Here is a 21,915-nt window from a genome sequence, read left to right on the forward strand (position 1 = left end):
ATTCAGGTAGAAGATCAGCCATACTTAAAACAGAGATAGACAGAGTTTTGAGTGATAAGGGAGTAAAGGGTTATGGGGAACGGGCAGGGAAGTGGAACTGAGTCCAAGATCGGATCAGCCATGATCTTATTGAATGTGTCCAGTTTTGGTCTCCTAATCTGAGGAAGGACATTCTTGCTATTGAGGGAGTGCAGTGAACGTTCACCAGACTGATTCCCGGGATGGCAGGACTGACATATGAAGAAACACTGGATCGACTAGGCTTATATTCACTGGAGTTTAGAAGAATGAGAGGGGATCTCATAGAAACATATAAAATTCTGACGGGACTGGACAGGTTAGATGCAGGAAGAATGTTCCCGATGTTGGGGAAGTCCAGAACCAGGGGTCACAGTCTAAGGATAAGGGGTAAGCCATTTAGGACCGAGATGAGGAGAAACTTCTTCACTCAGAGAATTGTGAACCTGTGGAATTCTTTACCACAGAAAGTTGTTGAGGCTAGTTTGTTAGATATATTCAAAAGGGAGTTAGATGTGGCCCTTACGACTAAAGGGGTCAAGGGTATGGAGAGAAAGCAGGAATGGGGTACTGAAGTTGCATAATCAGTCATGATCATATTGAATGGTGGTGCAGGCTCGAAGGGCCGAATGGCCTACTCCTGCACCTATTTCCTATGTTTCTATGGCGGAGCAGGCTCAAGGAGCCAAGTGGCCTAATCCTGCTCCTTTTATTTCTTACGTTCTTATGATCTCATTTAATAACGGAGCAGACGCGAGGGGCCAAATGGCCTACTCTTGCTTATAATTCTTACGTCCTTATGCAACTGCCTTTTTGAAGATTGCCAAAATTCTTTACGGGACAGGGCTTAGAAAGGAGCTGTACCTTCTGAAATATTTTACAGCTTATTTACGTCCAAAAGCAAAACTTTGACAATGGCTCCTTGGCATTTGATGTATTTAATGTTCCAAATGCTCCGTTCCATTTCTGTGCAGGAACTTCAGTGATACAAGTGACAGCGACTGATGCTGATGATCCTACTTATGGAAGCAGTGCCAGAGTGATGTACAGTATTCTACAGGGACAACCATATTTCTCCGTGGAGCCAAAGACAGGTGACAATCACCACCAATATCTGTTAAGCATCAGACAGCGGAATTTAGCATTCCTACAACCTCAATTATAATATTTTGTCACAGCTAAAAGTATTCACTTTTATGGTGCTGTCTGTGTTTACGGTGTCAGTTTTGTATTTATTTCTAACTTCATAGAATCACAGAATGGTTACAGCACGGAAGGAGGCCATTCGGCCCGTCGAGCCCATGCCGGCTCTCAGTTAATCCCACTCTCCCGCCCTTTCCCTGTAGCCCTGCAAATTTTTATCTTTCAGATACTTATCCAGCTCCCTTTTGAAAGATAAGATTGAGCCTGCCTCCACCTTTCAGGCAGTACATTCCAAATCCTAACCACTCGCTGCGTGAAAAAGTTTTCCTCATGTTGCCTTTAGCTCTTTTGCCAAACACCTTGAATCTGTGTCCTCTGGCTCTTGACCCTTCTGCAAATGGAAGCAATCATATCATCTCTCGACCGTCTCCTGTGCAGACCCCTCCTGATTTTGAACACCTCAATCAAATCTCCTCTCAATTTTCTCTTGCCCCAAGGAGAACAACCCCAGCTTCTCCAGTCTATCCACGTAACCGAAGTCCCTCATCCCTGGAACCATTCTCGTAAATCAACTCTGCACCCTCTCCAAGGCCTTCACATCCTTCCTAAAGTGCGGTGCCCAGAATTGGACACAATACTCCAGTTGGGGCCGAACCAGTGTTTTATACTGGTTCATCGTAACTTCCACACTTTTGTACTCGATACCTCTATTCATGAAGCCCAGGATCCCGTAAGCTTTTTTAACCGCTTTCTCAACCTGCCCTGCCACCTTCAACGATTTATGCACCCCATAACCCCAGGCCTCTCTGTTCGTGCACCTCCTTTAGGATTGTACCCTTTAGTTTATATGTCCTCTCCTCGTTCTTTGCATCACCTCACACGAGTTAAATTTCATCGGCCACATAAATCCAGTCGGGAATTCAAGAACTTCTTCACCTCGAGAGTGCTGAGAATGTAGAACTCACTGTCATATGGAGTAGTTGAAGTGAACAGCATAGATGCCTTTAAGGGGAAGGTAGAACTGTGATATATTTGGACTTTCAGAAGGCTTTCGACAAGGTCCCACACAAGAGATTGATGTGCAAAGTTAGAGCACATGGGATTGAGGGTAGTGTGCTGACATGGATTGAGAACTGGTTGTCAGACAGGAAGCAACGAGCAGGAGTAAACGGGTACTTTTCAGAATGGCAGGCAGTGACTAGTGGGATACCGCAAGGTTCTGTGCTGGGGCCCCAGCTGTTTACACTGCACATTAATGATTTAGACGAGGGGATTAAATGTAGTATCTCCAAATTTGCGGATGACACTGAGTTGGGTGGCAGTGTGAGCTGCGAGGAGGATGCTATGAGGCTGCAGAGCGACTTGGATAGGTTAGGTGAGTGGGCAAATGCATGGCAGATGAAGTATAATGTGGATAAATGTGAGGTTATCCACCAGAGGCAACATGAAGAAAAATTATTTTACGCAGCGAGTTGTGACCTGGAATTCACTGCCTGAGACAGATTCAGTAGTAACTTTCAAAAGGGAATTGGATAAATACTTCAAGAGGAAAAATTTGCAGGGCTGTGGGGAGCGGGACGAATTGGATTGCTCTACCAAAGAACCAGCAGAGTTCAAATCTCTAAGCTCGAAGGGGCGAATGGCCTACTCCTGCACCTATTTTCTATGTTTCTATGTTTCTAACGATCTCAATCTTGAATGTACTCAACGATTCAGCCTCCACAGCTCTCTGGGGCAGAGAATTCCAAAGATTCACCACGCTCTGAGAGAAGAAATTTCTCCTTATCTCAGTCCAAAATGGCCGACCCCATATCCTGAGACTGTGACCCACCTAGGCCTAGCTTCTCCAGCCAGGGGAAACAACCTCTCAACTTCTACCCGGGACTTTGTGGCCTTCAAAGGTAGTAGCTCCACTTTGGTAACAGACTAATAAGAATATAGTTGATTTTCCCGACGTCTGCCCCTGAGGAACACTCGTTCCATGTGCACAAAAGCCAGGAAAACCGAGCGGAGAGCCATCACGTTGGATCTCTCCCCACTTTACCTTGAGCACACCTGTCCTTATCATAGTGCATAATATCTGACTTACCTCTACAACCCTCCGAGATCTCTGCACTCCTCCAATTCTGGCCTCTTGCGCATCCCCTATTATTTCATGCCCCCACTGGTGGCCGTGCCTTCAGCTGTGTAGGCCCCAAGCTCTGGAGTTCCCTTCCTAAACCTCTCTGCCTCTCGACTTTGCTCTCTCCTCCTCTTTGGCCAAGATTTTTCTCAGCTTCCTTGACTCATATCACGTCCCATTCACCCATCACCGACCTACATTGCTTCCCGGTCTGGCAACCCCTTGATTTTAAAATTCTCGTCCTTGCTTTCAAATCCCTCCATTGGCTCACCCCTCCCTAAAATCTCTGTGGCCTTCTCCAGCCCTACAACCCGCCAATGCTTGCCTCTTGAACATCCCCCCAATTTTAATCGCTCCACCATCGGTGGCCGTGCCTCCAGTTGCCTGGGCCCTAAGCTTTGGAACTCCCTTCCTAAACCTCTCCGCCTCGCTACCTCTCCTCCTTTAAGATGCTCCTTAAAACCTACCTCTTTGACCAGGCTTTTGGTCATCTGCCCTAATATCTCCTTATGTGGCTCGGTGCTAAATTACGCTCCTGTGAAGTAGGCTGATTTGCTACATTAAAGGCGCTATATAAATGCTGTTGTTGGTGGCCTGAGCTGCATCACCTGTAAGCTCGACAATGATTCTTACGATACTAACACAAGCACTAATTGTCCATTTACCAGTTAGATTAGTCATGTCTTTTTTATTTTTGTACTGAACTATAGAATTCCTTTTAAGCTGGAGCCTCGTAGTTCTAGCGAGAAGTTTTGACCCGGTACAATTATAACTTTCTCTCACGAAACACAGAAACTTGTGATTCGGACCCTTAAGTGCGGGTGAGGATTTATAATTCCCGTTTTGCTTCTGTTAAAACTCAGTGAGTTGAGCCTTCATAACAGCTCCTGATGAACACACACTCCCGGGCCCCTGGCACGAATTAAATTTTAATCGTTTCGTCGACACAGGAGACAATAACTAGCGAACGTTCTTTTCCACTTACCGCGGACATTCATTATTGCTTCCGAGAGATCATTAGCAGCTCGGCGGTGCCAGAGGATGGTATGACAGTGAGCTCCACGGCTGGCTGGAGGGCACGGGCAGTCCATAAATGTCAAAATTGAAAAGGCTTTTATAATTAGGAGATTTCACAAAGCCAGTTTTTACAAGTGATTAAATAGAAGAGGATAATTACTGACCTGAAAACCCCTCCCCAACCAAGAGCAATCTGGAAAGGCTGGGAACCATCTCTCATTAGTTGTAAGTGGGGCTCTTACTGAGTGAAAAAATATGTATTTGAAAACCTATTGCACAAACTTTCTGTGAAGAAAAGCCAGGAATTTCCATTTATTAAATCCGTGTTCTGTACAACTGACATCGCTGCGGGAGTTTCTTCTTCAGCTGCTTCATCAATGACCTTCTCTCCATCAGAAGGTCAGAAGTGGGGATTTTCGCTGATGTCTGCACAGTGTTCAGTGCCATTCTCAACTCCCCAGATAATGAAGCAATCCATGCCCGCATGCAGCAAGATCCGGACGACATTCAGGCTTGAGCTGATGTGGCAAGTAACATTTGCGCCACACAAGTGCCAGGCAGTGATTATCTCCACCAAGCGAGAGTCTAACCACCTCCCCTTGATATTCAACGGCATTACCACCACCGAATCCCCTACCATCAACATTCCTGGGGGTCACCATTGACCAGAAACATAACTGGACCAGCCACATAAATGTGGCTACAAGAGCAGGTCAGAGGCTGGCTATTCTGCAGCGAGTGACTCATCTCCTGACTCCCCAAAGCCTTTCCACCATCTACAAGGCACAAGTCAGGAGTGTGATGGAATACTCTCCACTTGCCTGGGTGAGTGCAGCTCCAACAACACTCAAGACACAATCCAGGACAAAGCAGCCCCGCTTGATCGGCACCCCATCCACCTTAAACATTCACTCCCTCCACCACCGGCGCACCCTGGCTGCAGTGTGCACCATCTACAAGATGCACTGCAGCAACTCACTAAAGTTTCTTCAGCAGCACCTCCCAAACCCGCGACCTCTACCACCCAGCAGGACAAGGGCAGCACCTCCAATTCCCCTCCAAGTCGCACACCACCCTGACTTGGAAATATATCGGTCGTTCCTTCATCGTCGCTGGGTCAAAATCCTGGAACTCCCTCCCTAACAGCACAGTGGGAGTACCTTCACCACACGGACTGCAGCAGTTCAAGAAGGCGGCTCACCACCACCTTCTCAAGGGCAATAAGGGATGGGCAATAAATGCCGGCCTTGTCAGCGATGCCCACATCCCAGGAAAGAATGTTTTAAAATATCGAATGAGAATTGACAAGGCCGTGATGGCAAAGTTTTACGGGATGTCTTAATATGCAGAGGGGACAGAGATCTGTTAATAACAAAAATTCAATATGTTTTCACAAAAGAGAGGGGCGATGCAGACTTTGCAATGAGGGAGGAGGAGTGTGAAATATTAGACAAGATAAACATAGTGAGAGAGGAAGTATTAAGGGACATAGTAGGTTTGAAAGTGGAATCCCCAGGCCTGGATGAACTGTATCCCAGGCTGTTAAGAGAAACAAAAGAGGAAACAGCAGAGGCGCTGACCATCATTTTCCAGTCCTCTCTGGCTTCAGGTGTGGTGCCAGAGGACTGGAGGACTGCTAATTTTGTACTTTTGTTTAAAAAGGGAGAAAGGGATAGACCGAGTAATTACAGGCCAGTCAGCCTAAACTCAGTGGTGGGAACATTATTGGAAAAAATCTTGAGGGACAGGATAAATCTTTATTTGCAAAGACATGGATTAATTAAGGACAGTCAGAATGGATTTGTTAAAGGAAGATCATGTGTGACTAATTTGATTGAATTTTTCGAGGAGGTAACCAGGAGGGTCGATGAGGGCAGTGTGTATGATGTAGTGTATATGGATTTTAGCAAAGCTTTCGATAAGGTTCCACATGGCAGACTGGTCATGAAAGTAAAAGCCCATGGGATCCAGGGCAAAATGGCAAGTTGTATCCAAAATTGGCTCAGAGGCAGGAAGCAAAGGGTAATGGTTGATGGGTGTTTTTGTAACTGGAAGGCTGTATCCAGTGGAGTTCCGCAGGGCTCATTGCTGGGTCCCTTGCTTTTTGTGGTATATATCAATGACTTGGACTTGAATGTTGGGGGTATGATTACGAAGTTTGCAGATGGCACTAAAATAGGCTGTGTGGTTGATAATGAAAAAGAAAGCTGCGGACTGCAGGAGGATATCAATGTACTAGTCAGGTGGCAAATGGAATTGTATCTGGAAAAGTGTGAGGTAATGCATTTGGGGAAGTCTAACAAGGCAAGGAAATACACAATAAATGGTATGACACTGAAAAGTGTAGAGGAACAAAGGGATTTTGGAGTGCAGGTCCACAAATTCCCTGATGATAGCAGGCCAGGTAGATAAGGTGGTTAAGAAGGCATACGGAATACTTGCGTTTATTAGCCGAGGCATAGAATTCAAGAGCAGGGAGGTTGAACTGTATACAACATGAGTTAGGCCACAGCTAGAGTACTGCGTGCAGTTCTGGTCACCACATTACAGGAAAGATGTGATTGCACTAGAGAGGGTGCAGAGAAGATTTACAAGAACGTTGCCTGGACTGGAGAATTTTGGCTATGAGGAAAGATTGGAAATGTTGGGTCTGTTTTCTTTGGAACAGAGGAGACTGAGGGGAGACCTGATTGAGGTGTATAAAATTATGAGGGGCCTGGATAGAGTTGATAGGAAAGACCTGTTTCCCTTGGCAGAGGGGTCAACAACTAGGGGACATAGATTTAAAGTAATTGGGGGAGGTTTAGAGGAGTATGGCAGATGAAGTATAATGTGGATAAATGTGAGGTTATCCACTTTGGTGGTAAAAACAGAGAGACAGACTATTATCTGAATGGTGACAGATTAGGAAAAGGGGAGGTGCAACGAGACCTGGATGTCATGGTACATCAGTCATTGAAGTTTGGCATGCAGGTACAGCAGGCGGTTAAGAAAGCAAATGGCATGTTGGCCTTCATAGTGAGGGGATTTGAGTACAGGGGCAGGGAGGTGTTACTACAGTTGTACAGGGCCTTGGTGAGGCCACACCTGGAGTATTTTGTACAGTTTTAGTCTCCTAAATTGAGGAAGGACATTCTTGCTATTGAGGGAGTGCAGTGAAGGTTCACCAGACTGATTCCCGGGATGGTGGGACTGACATATCAAGAAAGACTGGATCAACTGGGCTTGTATTCACTGGAGTTCAGAAGAATGAGAGGTGATCTCATAGAAGCGTTTAAAACTCTGATGGGTTTAGACAGGTTAGATGCAGGAAGAATGTTTCCAATGTTGGGGAAGTCCAGAACCAGGGGTCACAGTCTAAGGATAAGTGGTAAGCCATTTAGGACCGAGATGAGGAGAAACTTCTTCACCCAGAGAGTGGTGAACCTGTGGAATTCTCTACCACAGAAAGTTGTTGAGGCCAATTCACTAAATATATTCAAAAAGGAGTTAGATGTAGTCCTTACTACTAGGGGGATCAAGAGGTATGGCGAGAAAGCAGGAATGGGATACGAAAGTTGCATGTTCAGCCATGAACTCATTGAATGGCGGTGTAGGATCGAAGGGCTGAATGGCCTACTCCTGCACCTATTTTCTATGTTTCTATGTTTCTATATGAGGGAAAATGTTTTCATCCAGAGGGTGGTGGGGGTCTGGAAGTCACTGCCTGGAAGGGTGGTAGAGGCAGAAACCCTCACCACATTTAAAAAATACTTGGATGTGCACTTGAAGTGCCCTAACCTGCAGGGCTACGAACAGAGACCTCAAAAGTAGGATTAGGCTGGGTAGCTCTTGGATGGCCAGTGCGGACATGATGGGCTGAAATGGCCTCCTTCCCTGCTGTAAATTTCTATGATTCTACGATTCTTTCTATGTTCTTCGTTGAGCTACTAATGCATGTTAAAAAGAAATTTATTACCGAGATCTGCCACCAACTCTGCTCTTTTGCCTTCATGCATACTCTATCTGGTAGTGCCTTGCAAATTGAGAGATAATCATCTTTTAGATATTAGAGATTATTAAAGACTTTGTAATGCTATTATGTTAAGTCGTGTATGAGTCGGAACAGCACAACGCGACTTTATGGAGGCAAACTAAATCTGCATTCCCTTGTATTATTAACCGTCGCTGTCTTAAATAGAGTCACAAGCATTTCCGTGATATTGGTTAAATGTCATATCTGCCCTGACAAAATTAGGGCAGATGAAGGAACAAAGCTGCGCCAGAACTAACTTCTTTCTTAATTATTTTGAATGCTGAAATGTGAAGCACAGAGCATCATTAAATTGAGCGATATTATTGATCACAATAAAACTAGGCCTGGCCTTCTCACCACAATATTTTACATGCACTTTTATTTGATTTTAATATTGATATTTGTAGCCGGGCAGATAAGCTGAGTGACATTGTTGTACAATCGCTTAATTTATGTTTGTCTCAAGATCTTCTCACCGCCATTTTAAGCAGAGGCGCCGGTCAAGCTGTTCATTTTAAATAGGTTACCGTCTCGGTTAAAATAGGGGATGAAGGAATTTGATATGTGAAGTAAAAATGAGAGGTGATCTGATTGAAGCATATTAAATTCTTACCGGGCTTGACAGGATAGATGCAGGGAGGATGTTTCCCCTGGCAGGGGAGTCCAGAACCAGGGGTCACAGTCTCAGAATAAGGGGTCGGCCATTTTGTGCGCAGGGAATGAATGTTCCTCCGGGTCAGAGGGCAGGATTAGTCCGCTGCCAAAATAGAGCCACTATCTTTTAAGGCCACAGACTCTAGGGTAGATGTTGAGAGGTTGTTTCCCCTGGCTGGAGAATCTAGGCCGAGGGTTCATAGTCTCAGGATAAGTGGTCGGCCATTTTGTCTGAGATGAGGTGAAATTTCACTCCGAGGGTGGTGAATCTTTGGAATTCTCTACCCCAGAGAGCTTTGTGGATGCTTAGTCGTTGAGTATATTCACGACAAAGATCGATTGATTTTTGGATACTAAGGGAATTAAGGGATGTGGGGATAGTGCGGGAAAGTCGATTAGAGGTTGAAAATCAGCCATGGTCTTATTGAATGGTGGAGCAGGCTACTCCTATTTCTTATGTTATGTTCTTTTCAGGTAATATCAAATAGTGTAATTTCAAGGCTCATATGTTTTGAGATTAATATTGCAGTAAAAATTATATGTTTTTAAATTACAATTAGAAGAACCACACGGGATCCTTGCCTTTGTGAAGGAAGTTATTCTAAACCTATATAAATCACTGGTTGGGCCTCAGCTAGACCATAGTGTCCAATTCTGGGCACCGCATGTTCGGGAGGATGTCAAGACCTTGGTGTAGAGGAGATTTACTTGAATGGTACCAGGGATCAGGAGAGACTGGAGAAACCGGGATTGCTCTCCTTGGAACAGAGAAGGCTAAGGGATGATTTCGTAGAAGTGTTCAAAATTATGAAGGGTTTTGATCGAGTAAATAAGGAGAAACTGCTTCCAATGGCAGGAGGGTCGGTAACCAGAGGACACAGATTGAAGGTAATTGGAAAAAGAACAAAGGAGAAATGAGGAGAAATTATTTTGAATGGTGATTTGTTGTGATCCGGAATACGCTGCCTGAAAGGGCGGTGGAAGCAGATTCAATTGTAACTTTCAAAAGGGACTTGGATAAATACTTTAAAAGGACACATTTGCAGGGCTTTGGGGGAAAGAGCGGGGGGAGTGGGACTAATTGGACAGCTCTTACAAAGGGCCGGCACAGGCATGATGGGCCGAATGGCTGCCTGCTGTGCGTGATCTCGAACATATTGCATGTAATAAATCATTTATAACTTTTAGCAATCAGCCAGATTGGGATGTCTTTTAAATAAAGACTATGGGAACTGCCCCGAAACAGTGAGGCTCACCACGTAGGTGCATGCTGAATGAATCACATTGTCTTGGCAGTCACATCGCAGACATATGGAGCCTTGCAACTGATCTTTGCGGGTATGTCTTTCAGGAATCATCAGAACAGCGCTACCGAACATGGACCGGGAGGCCAAGGATCGCTACCTGCTGGTTATACAAGCTAAAGATATGGTTGGACAGATGGGAGGCTTATCTGGGACTACATCAATCACCGTTACTCTCAGTGATGTCAATGACAACCCGCCTCACTTCTCCCGCAGTAAGCAACCACGTTAATTCTTCAACACCGCACATTTCTCATCCACATCTCGCTGTGCTTACTTTCTGGTTGGTTAAGCTGAGCAACAGGTTGCATTACGCCCCGCATATTGACACACTGTTGGCTTTCTTCCACATTTAAGTAATGTAATCACAAATTTTTCCCGCTAGGTTGCGCTGATTCTTTCGGCGCAATTCGTCCCGCAAAATGGCCGCGGAATCTGAAGCGGCAATTACGTGCATCGCAACTTGAGTTACCACCATCTTTTGCAAATAGTTTTTTAAAAGTTTAGAGGCTGGCTCCGCCCACAAAACTTGGCCGCGCCCCCAGGTCACGTTATTCACCGTGGCGAGTTTCTGCTAATTGCACTCGTTTGCGGGGCTTCGAGAGGGCTCTAAAAGTTAAAACTAGTTCTTTTGGGCGAAAGGGCACTAATTTACTAAGAAACTGACTACTGTACCCCGATATGGGTCAACACTAGAGGGGTATGGTAGCATAGTGATTATGTTATTAGACTAGTAATACAGAGGCCTGGACTAATAATCTGGAGCCCTGAGTTAAAATCCCACCGTGGCAGCTGGGGAATTTAAATTCAGTTAATTTAAATAGGTCCGGAATTATAAAAGCTAGTTGTGGTGATGATGAAACTGTGGGATTGTCGGAAAAACCCATCTGGTTCGCTAATGTCCTTTAGGGAAGGAAATCTGCTGTCCTTACCCGGTCTGGCCTATATGTGACTCCAGACCCACAACAAATGTGGTTGACTCTCAGCTGCCCTCTGAGATGGCCCAGCGAGCCACTCAGTACCAAACCGCTACAGCTTTTTGGATATTAAGGGAATCAAGGGATAGTGAGGAGAGTGGAAAGTGGAGTTGAGGTAAATCAGCCATGATCTTATTGAAAGGCGGAGCAGGCTGGGGGGGTCGCGAATGGCCTACTCTTACTACAATTCTTATGTTCTTATGATATAACTCGCAAAAGGTTCTGTACATTTTTCTAAAGTCATTTTCAGTTATTTGAAATTGGGTTACTCACAGGTCAGCTTCTCAGTATAGATTTCAGAAGCCCACGGGATGTGATATCATTGTAATGTTGAGGCAGCCTTTAGAAGTTATCTGTGTCATATCTCTATGATATGCTTTATGTTGGCTTCAGAGGTGCTGTCTTGTGACCTCTCTCATCATCATAGGTAGTCCCTCAGAATCGAGGAAGACTTGCTTCCACTCCCAAAGTGAGTCCTTTGGTGGCTGAACAGTCCAATACGAGAGCCACAGACCCTGTCACAGGTGGGACAGACATTCGTCGAGGGAAGGGGTGGGTGGGGCTGGTTTGCTGCGTGCTCCTTCCGCTGCCTGCGCTTGGCCTCTTCATGCTCTTTGCGTTGAGACTCGAAGAACTCAACGTCCTCCCGGATGCACTTTCTCCACCTCGGGTGGTCTTCGGCCAGGGTCTCCCAGGTGTCAGTGGTGATGTCGCACTTTACTAGGGAGGCTTTGAAGGTGTCTTTGTAACGTTTCCACTGCCCACCTTTGGCTCGTTTACCTCTCTAAGACTGCACCAAACCTCTGCTCGAAACACACAGAACGTGATGCAAAAAGCGAAATACTGCAGATGCTGGAAAATCTGTCTTTAGCAATCGAAAATGCTGGGAAACACTCAACTGGTCAGGCAGCGTCTGTGGAGATCGCTGACCTTTCATCCCAACTGGAAGAAGTTAGAAATAGAACAGTTTATGATCAGGTGCAGGGCCTGGGGAAGTGAGATGGAGTGAACCCAACTGAAGGGCTGTGATAGGGTGGAAGGCAGGAGAGATTAAATGACAAAAGGGTCGATGGTGCGAGGCGATAGGTGGGTTCTAAGGGGACAAGTAATAGTAACAAAATATGGGTGCAGAGAAGATTATAGAACCTTAAATAAAAACAAAATATGCTGCAAATACTCAGCAGGTTGGGCAGCATCTGCGGATAGAGAGAGACAGCGCTAACGTGATGTTGTTTGGGTACATGTGACACCACTTTTGGTAGATTCTGAAAGTTCAAAGCGAATAAATTGAGAGGAGAGAGAATCATCGAGCTCATTTATAGAATCATAGAAATTTACAGTGGGGAAGGAGGCCATTGCGGCCCATCGTGTCTGTGCCGGCCGACCAAGAGCTATCCAGCTTATTCTCACTTAGCCCTGTAGGTTACGGCACTTTAAGAACATAAAACTTTACGAGTTCAAACTTTACTAGATCAATTATTCGGGTCCAGTACGAGACTTGAATCTAAATATTAGCATTAGTGACACTGGGACATTCGTTGAGTTGACTTTGTCTCATATTTCAAATAAAAAGTCGACAATAGAATTCCATATTGTAATGTATGGGTTCTCATAGAATCATAGAATTATTGAAGTTTACAGCATGGAAGGAAGCTATTTCATCCAATTGTGTCCACATTGGCCGACAAAGAGCTATCCAGCCTAATCCCACTTTCCAGCTCTAGGTCCGTAACCCTGTGGGTTATGGCACTTCAGGTGCACCCAAGTACTTGTTAAATGTGGTGAGGGTTTCTGTCTCTACCACTCTTTCAGGCAGTGAGTTCCAGACCCCCACTACCCTCTGGGTGAAAAAGGTTTTCCTCAACTCCCCTCTAAACCTCCTACCAATTACTTTAAATTTATGCCCCCTGGATGTTGACTCCTCTGCTAAGGAAAATAGAACCTTTCTATCCACTCTATCCAGGCCCCTCATAATTTTATACACCTCAATGAGGTCTCCCCTCAGCCTCCTCTGTTCCAAGGAAAACCATCCCAACCTATCCAATCTGTCCTCATAGCTAAGAATCTCCACTCCCGGCAATATCCTCGTAAATCTCCTCCAGTGTACTCCAGTGCAATCACGTCCTTCCTGTAATGCAGTGACCAGAACTGCACGCAGTCGACTGTGAGGTGGAGCATGGCAGCGAGGAAGATTGAGAAGAGGGTTGGGGCGATGACGCAGCCCTGCTTGACCCAGTCCGGACGTGGATTGGATCTGTGATGGATACATTAGTAGGGATCACGGCCTGCTTGTCGTTGTGGAGCAGGCGGAGGATAGTGACTAACTTTTGGGGGCATCCGAAATGGAGGAGGACGCTCCATAGACCCTCGTGGTTGACAGTGCCAAAGGCTTTTATAAGGTCGAAGAAGGCCATGTATAAGGGCTGGCGCTGTTCACTACATTTTTCCTGCAGGGTCGCTTACAGTCGACGAGCTCCCCGCTGGAGTGGAAGTAACCTACAGAACCAGTGGGAACCTGTTCAACCTTCGCCGTCTCCAGGCCAGGTCCAAGACCACCCCAACCTCTGTTGTCGAGCTACAGTACACGGATGACGCCTGCATCTGCGCACATACTAAGACTAAATTCCAGGACATAGTCGACATATTTACTGAGGCGTACAAAAGCATGGGACTTATACTAACACCAGTAAGACAAAGGTCCTCCACCGGCCTGTCCTCGCCACACAGCACTGCACCATGGTCATCAAGATCCACGGCGAGGCCCTGGACAACGTGGACCACTTCTCTTATCTCGGGAGCCTCCTATCAACAAGAGCAGACATTGACGGTGAGATCCAACACTGCCTCCAGTGCACCAGTGCAGCCTTTGGTCACCTGAGGAAAAGAGTGTTTGAAGACCAGGCCCTCAAAACTGCCACCACGCTCATGGTCTACAGGGCGGTAGTAATACCCGCCCTCCTGTATGGCTCAGAAACATGGACCATGTACAGTAGACACCTCAAGTCGCTGGAGAAATGCCACCAATGATGTCTCGCAAGATCTTACAAATCCCTGGGAGGACAGATGCACCCACGGCCATGATCTTGTTGAATGGCGGAGCAGGCTCGAGGGGCTAGATGGCCTACTCCTGTTCCTAATTCTTATGTTCTTATGTTAACGTTAGCGTCCTCGTCCAGGCCAACATCCCCAGCATTGAAGCACTGACCACATTTGATCAGCTCCGTTGGGCAGGCCAGATAGTTCGCATGCCAGACACGAGACTCCCAAAGCAAGTGCTCTACTCAGAACTCCTTCACGGTAAACGAGCTAAAGGTAGGTAGCAGAAACGTTACGGGGACACCCTCAAAGCCTCCCTGATAAAGTGCAACATCCCCAGTGATACCTGGGAGTCCCTGGCCAAAGACCGCCCTAAGTGGAGGAAGTGCATCCAGAAGGGCGCTGATCACCTTGAGTCTTGTCGTTGAGAGCATGCAGAAATCAAGCACAGGTAGCAGAAAGAGTGTGCGGCAAACCTGTCCCACCCACCTCTTCCCTCGACGACTGTTTGTCCCACCTGTGACAGAGACTCTGGTTCTCGTATTGGACTGTACAGCCACCTAAGAACTAATGCTAAGAATGGAAGCAAGTCTTCCTCGATTCCGAGGGACTGCCTATGATGATGACCAGAACTACACGCAGTACTCCAGCTGTGGCCTAACCAGTGTTTTATACAGTTCAAGCATAACCCACCTCTTATATTCTATGCCTCGGCTAATAAAGGCAAGTATTCCGTATGCCTTCTTCACCAACTTATCCACCTGGACCATTTCCCATATCTTGGGAGCCTCTTATCAGCAAAGGCAGACATTGATGTGGAGATTCAGCATCGCCTCCAGTGCACCAGTGCAGCCTTCGGCCGTTTGAGGAAAAGAGTGTTTGAAGACCAGGCCCTCAAATCTACCACCAAGCTCATGGTCTACAGGGCTGGAGTAACACTCGCCCTCCTGTATGGATCTGAGGCATGGACGATGTATAGAAGGCACCTCAAGTCGCTGGAGATATATCACCAACGATGTCTCCGCAAGATCCTGCAAATCCCCTGGGAGGACAGGCACACCAATATCAGTGTCCTCGACCAGGCTAACATCCCCAGTATTGAAGCACTGACCACACTCGATCACCTTCGCTGGGCAGGCACCTTCGCTGGGCAGGCCACATAGTATGCATGCCAGATAGGAGACTCCCTGAGCAAATGCTTTATGTGGAGCTCCTTCATGGTAAACGAGCCAAAGGTGGGCAGCGGAAACGTTATAAGGACACCCTCAAAGCCTCCCTGGTGAAGTGCGACATCATCACTGACACCTGGGAGATCCTGGCCATAGACCGCCCGAGGTGGAGAAAGTACATCCGGGAGGGCGTTGAGCTCTTTGAGTCTCAACGCAAAGAGCATGAAGAGGCCAAGCGCAGGCAGCGGAAGGAGCGTACGGCAAACCAGCCCCACCCACCCCTTCCCTCGACGAATGTCTGTCCCACCTGTAACAGGGTCTGTGGCTCTCATATCGGACTGTTCAGCCATCAAAGAACTCACTTTGGGAGTGGAAACAAGTCTTCCTCGATTCCGAGGGACTGCTTATGATGATGATGATGATCCACCTGGCCTGCTACCTTCAGGGATCTTTGGACCTGCACTCCCAGGTCCCCTTGTTCGTCTCAGTGCCCTATCATTTAATGTGTATTCCCTTTCCTTGTTAGCCCTCCCCAAAAGCATTTCCTCACACTTCTCTGAATTAAATTCCATTTGCCACTGTTCTGCCCACCTGACCAGTACATTGATATCTTCCTGCAGTCCGCAGCTTTCTTCTTCATTATCAACCACACAGCCTATTTTTGTATCATCTGCAAACTTCTTAATCATACCCCCTATATTCAAGTCTAAATCATTGATGTATAACCACAAAAAGCACGGGACGCAGCACTGAGCCCTGCGGAACCCCACAGGATACAGCCTTCCAGTCACAAAAACACCCATCAACCATTACCCTTTACTTCCTGCCTCTGACCCAATTTTGGATCCAATTTGCCCTGGATCCCATGGGCTTTTAGATACGTGACCATATGGGCCCTTATCGAAAGCTTTGCTAAAATCCATATACACTGCATCATACGGACTGCCCTCATCGACCCTCTTGGTTACATCCTCGAAAAATTCAATCATGACCTTCCCTTAACAAATCCATGCTGACTGTCCCTAATTAATCCTTGTCTTTCTAAATGTAGATTTATCTTGTCCTTCAGGATTTTTTCCAATAATTTTCCCACAACTGAAGTTAGGCTGACTGGCCTATAATTATTTGGTCTATCGCTTTCTCCCATCTTAAACAAAGGTGCCACATTAGCAGTCCTCCAGTCCTCTGGCACCACACCTGAAGCCAGAGAGGATTGGCAAATGATGGTCAGAAACTCTGCTATTTCCTCTTTTGCTTCGCTTAACAGCCTGGAATATATTTCATCCGGGCCTGGGGACTTATCCACTTTCAAAGCTGCTAAGCCCCTTAATACCTCCTCTCTCAGCATGTTTGTTTCATCTAATATTTCTCTGCTTCAGGATTCACAGCTACACATTTGCTGTAAGGAACCAGTTGGTTTATTAGCAAAGGTTTAACAATGAAACTTGAACCCTACCAGTTCATCCACCGGGTTCACAACTGCATGCCTCATCATGAAGAAACTCGGGGGGTTTTATTGAGTCTTGTGAACATCACATGACCGGCTAAGCCACTCACAAAGCAACAGTTCCACAAACCAGTGAGCATGCTCACAAGTGCACATATTTCACATATAACCACATTAAACGTTTTGATGCTAATGCTGGAAAAGCCTAATTTCAAGGTCCTGGTTTCTAAAAGTTGATTTTCACGCCTTCAAACAAAAAAAAATGTCATAATTTTCATAATGCAGTCATGACATTTTGAGTTGTCCTGCGAGATTATTTCAATGTTGCTTTGAAATTACTTTTCTTTTCTAAATAGTTTTTAGTATTAACGAGAGAAAAGTCATTGTTGTTTCAGCCGGTGCTCCCAGTGGGAGATGTGGGCTATTTAACACTTAGACCATCCATTGAGAACTACAGTCGCCATCACCTGGGGATTTGTCAGAGTCAACAACATTTATAGCAGAGTCTGCGATATTCAGTCTTCATCATAGGCAGTCCCTTGGAATCGAGGAAGACTTGCTTCCACTCCTAAAGTGAGTCCTTTGGTGACTGTACAGTCCAATACGAGAGCCACATACTCTGTCACAGGTGGGACAGACATTCGTCGAGGGAAAAGGGCGGTGGGACTGATTTGCCGCACGCTCCTTCCGCTGCCTGCGCCTGACCTCTTCATGCTCACGGCGTTGAGATTCGAAGAGCTCAACGCCCTCCCGGATGCACTTTCTCCGCCTAGGGCAGTCTTCAGCCAGGGTCTCCCAGGTGTCAGTGGTGATGTCGCACTTTTCCAGGGAGGCTTTGAGGGTGTCCTTATAACATTTCCGCTGCCCAACTTTGGCTCGTTTGCCGTGAAGGGGCTCCGCATAGAGCAATTGCTTAGGGAGTCTCGTGTCTTGCATGCGAACAGTGTGGTCTACCCAGCCAAGCTGATCGAGTGTGGTCAGTGCTTCAATGCTGGGGATGTTAGCCTGGGCAAGGACACTGATGTTGGTGCGCCTGTACTCCCAGGGGATTTGCAGGATCTTGTGGAAACATCGTTGGTGATATATCTCCAGCGACTTGAGGTGTCTTCTGTACATTGTCCATACCTCTGATCCATTCAGTAAGCTTTCAGAAAAGCCTAGTTTTGTCCAAAGGGCAGTGATTGGCATAGATGAGGGATTTCATAGGTCCTACAGAATAAAAAGAAAGAAAGAAAGACTTGCATTTATATAGCGCCTATCACAACCACCAGACATCTCAAAGCACTTTGCAGCCAATGAAGTATTTTTGAAGTGTAGTCACTGTTGTAATATAGGAAACGCAGCAGCCAATTTGCACTCCCGGCAGCGCAGCACTCCCTCAGCACTGCACTGTCAGCCTAGATTTGTTTGTGTTCCAGTCCCTGGAGTGGGACTTGAACCCACAGCCTTCTGACTCACAGGTAGGAATGCTGACTACTGAGCTGATAGGGTGAGATGTCTTGATAGGTTGCATTTCATAAGAACATAAGAAATAGGAGCAGGAGTAGGCCATACGGTTCCTCAAGCCTGCTCCACCATTTAATACGATCATGGCTGATCCGATCATGGACTCGGGTCCACTTCCCCGCCCGCTCCCCATAACCCCTTATTCCCTTATCGGTTAAGAAACTGTCTATCTCTGTCTTAAATGTATTCAATGACCCAGTTTCCACAGCTCTCTGAGGAGCGAATTCCACAGATTCACAACCCTCTGAGAGAAGAAATTCCTCCTCACCTCAGTTTTAAATGGGCGGCCCCTTATTCTAGGATTATGCCCCCCTAGTTCTAGTCTGCCCTATCAGTGGAAACATCCTCTTTGCATCCACCTTGTCGAGCCCCCTCATAATCTGATACATTTTGATAAGATCACCTCTCATTCTTCTGAATACCAATTAGTAGAGGTCCAACCTTCTCAACCTTTCCTCATAAGTCAACCCCCTCATCTCCGGAATCAACCTCGTGAACCTTCTCTGAACTGCCTCCAAAGCAAGTATATCCTTTCCATAGCAGTAGGATGCTGTTATCTTAGCCGCCATGTTCCGTGGCCACGCACGATCTGCAGGTCCAGCGCAGCCTGCTCAGCGGCATTCTAATGGCAACAAATGCGCATACGCAGAGGTTTTAACAGGCTGCGCAGTGTCTTAAAGGGGCTGCGCAATGTCTTAAAGGGGTCGTGCATCCAAAAGAATATTATCCGGAACATGGCTTGTCAGTAAGCTAGGCAGACTGCAGGTAGTCGGACGGAAATGCAGCTCAGCCTATCCTGAGTGCAGTGAGTCGGGTGGTTTGATTGGAATGTTTATTGACACCACTGGACCAGCCAATGAGTTGGAGGTGGGGCAGCGCACTGAATTCAGGACTTCTGAAGAATGATCTTTAATGAATGACACTGGAGGTCAATGGCAGCAGCAACAACTTGCATTTATATAGCACCGTTAATGTCTGGAAAAGTCCCCAAGGTGCTTCACAGAGTCATTATCAGCCAGAAAATGGATGTTGAGCCAAAGAAGTAGATAGTCAGAGTGGCGATCAGCAACTTGGTCTTCAGGAGGGTCTTAATGGAGGAGCTGGAGGGGGAGCGGTGGGAGTGGGGTGGGGGAGTTCAAGGAGGGAATTCCAGAGTGTGGGGGCTAAAGGTATTGGTGAGGCCACACCTAGAGTAGTGCATACAGTTTTGGTCTCCGTATTTACGGAACGATATACTTGCATTGGAGGCTGTTCAGAGAAGGTTCACTAGATTGATTCCAGAGATGAGGGGCTTGGCTTATGAGGATAGTTTAAGTAGGTTGGGCCTCTACTCATTGGTGTTCAGAAGAATGAGAGGTGTTCTTATCGCTATATAGGATAATGAGGGGGCTTGACAAGTTGGATGTAGAGGGGATATTTCCATTCATAGGGGAAACTAAAACTAGGGGACATAGTCTCAGAAAAGGGGCCGCCCATTTAAAACTGAGATGAGGAGGAAGTTCTTCTCTCAGAGGGATGTAAATCCATGGAATTCTCTGCCCTGGAGAGCTGTGGAGGCTGGGTCATGGAATATATTTCGGGCAGAGATAGACAGATTTTTGAGCGATAAGGGAGTAAAGGGTTATGGGGAGCAGGCAGGGAAGTGGAGCTGAGTCCATGATCAGATCAGCCATGATCTTACTGAATGGCGGAGCATGCTTGAAGAGCTGAATGGCCGACTCCTGCTCCTATTTCTTATGTTCTTATGTTCTAAGCAGCGGCGCCAATGACAAGGGGATGGAAGGGGGAAGCAAGAGGTCATAGTCGGAGGAATTGAAAACGCTGGAAGATTGGAGGTCGAGAGAAGATTCCCGAGATGGGGAGGGACAAGGCCATGAAGGGAGACAAAAATGAGGATGAGAATTTTAAATTGGAGGCATTGGTTGGGGGTGGGGGGGGGGTGCATTGGAAGCCAATGCAGGTCTGCCAGGACAAGAGTGATGGGTGGACTTGACCCGGTGCGAGAGAGAATGGGGAAGGAGAGCTAAAGGGTGAAGAGGATGGGTGGCCAGCCTGGCGAGCATTGTAATTGTCGAGTATGAAGGTGACAAAGGCATTGATGGGAGATTCAGCAGGAAATGGGCGGAGGTAGGAGCTAGTGATCAGCAACACCACAGAGGGGGGACATAGATGATGTAGGTGATGCAAAGAATAACCTTTTGCTTCTACCATTGAAAACAAAACATCTAGCGGGTGAGAATCGGTATCGCCCCGTTGGGGGCGGTAACCGAGGTGAGGCGGGACTTCCTGCGGCCAGCACGGAAATCCCGCCCCGGCAGCCAAATTGGGGTTACTGCCCCCCCCCCGAGAGGAAGTAGAGCACAATGCCGGGCGGTCCACTTCCTCACAGGGGCGCTACTTGGGCGTTAAGTGCGCGAATGTTGCAGCGCTACGCGGCCTCTCCGTGCAGCACTGACTTGAGCACAGGGCACTCTCCTTCCGTTAAAGTGGCAGGCATGCTGCGAGCTCTGCAGTGGGGCGAGGGGCCTCCGCTAGGCCTCCTGGGATGCGGAGCGCAGTGGCCGTAGCTCGGCACAGAAGCGGAGTGCCGGGCCGCACCATCGCAGCACGGACCCCGCGAACTGGGCAGCGATAGACCAGCCCGGTAAGTCGGTCAAGCAAAAGAAAAAAATGGCACCACGCACCACCCCTTTACCTTTCGCCCCGCGAGCGGAGTGCGGCCCGGTTCGCGACCCGCAAGGCTGGGCGCTGGCATCGTCGCGCAGCGGCCTCACGGGGCCCTGCCCAATTTCTGTCGCGGGGCGTTGCGCACGCTGATGACATCACCATCGCCACGCGCAGCAACCCGGGGGGCGCTGCCGGTGGGAGCGGGGCGCTACCGGTTAGCGCCTCTGCTAACTCCCGCAGAATTTCGCGGGAGCGCCCCCCCCCCCCCCACCCCGCCCAGGCGAGAAATTGTTTGCGCCCCGTTACAGCACTCCGAGGCTACTACCCGGGCGGCACAAACTATACGAATTTCTCCCCCTTAGCTTTTATAAAGATACTTGTGGTCGTTAAGTAGTTTAGTGGCTGTGGGCTTCTTGAACCTTTCTTGAGAAGCTGAATAGTGGCCACTTTTTGTGATGCCCCCTGTCTCAGCTTTACGGAGGTCTGGAGTGCGTTTATCAGCTGGAGCCTGGGTGCAGAGTCTAAGAGTATGCAGCGGAAAGGAGAAGAAAACTCCTGCTGTAAGCCAAACACAGTTTGGTATATATTATGGTAATGTTTCTACCAGAGCATCGCAGCGAATATAAGGAGATCAAACCTGTACTGTATGGAGGGATATAAGTAAAGTCTCAGATCACCAAACAAGTAGAAGAGTTGGATCGCCTAACCATGCCTTGTAAATAATTCAGAGAGAGCAGCCCTCTCTTTTGATAGAAGTTCCTCTGATTTTCCATACTGATACGCATCGTCAGGTTAACTATGTCTCTCCCATCATGTCACCGGAGAACGATCAATAGAGCT

General features: G+C 47.2%; 1 protein-coding gene across 1 annotated transcript in view; it reads left to right on the top strand.

The window, feature by feature from the left end:
- LOC139260600 (cadherin-7-like) overlaps positions 1-21,915 on the top strand; it is a 167,952-nt gene that overhangs the window by 25,871 nt on the left and 120,166 nt on the right. Inside the window, exons 3-4 of the mRNA XM_070877024.1 lie at positions 993-1,112; positions 10,321-10,488. Coding sequence (XP_070733125.1) covers positions 993-1,112; positions 10,321-10,488 — 288 coding nt within the window. The remainder of the gene's footprint in view (positions 1-992; positions 1,113-10,320; positions 10,489-21,915) is intronic.

The sequence above is a fragment of the Pristiophorus japonicus genome, chromosome 1 (genome assembly GCF_044704955.1).
Source record: "Pristiophorus japonicus isolate sPriJap1 chromosome 1, sPriJap1.hap1, whole genome shotgun sequence".
Taxonomy (NCBI): Eukaryota; Metazoa; Chordata; class Chondrichthyes; family Pristiophoridae; genus Pristiophorus; species Pristiophorus japonicus.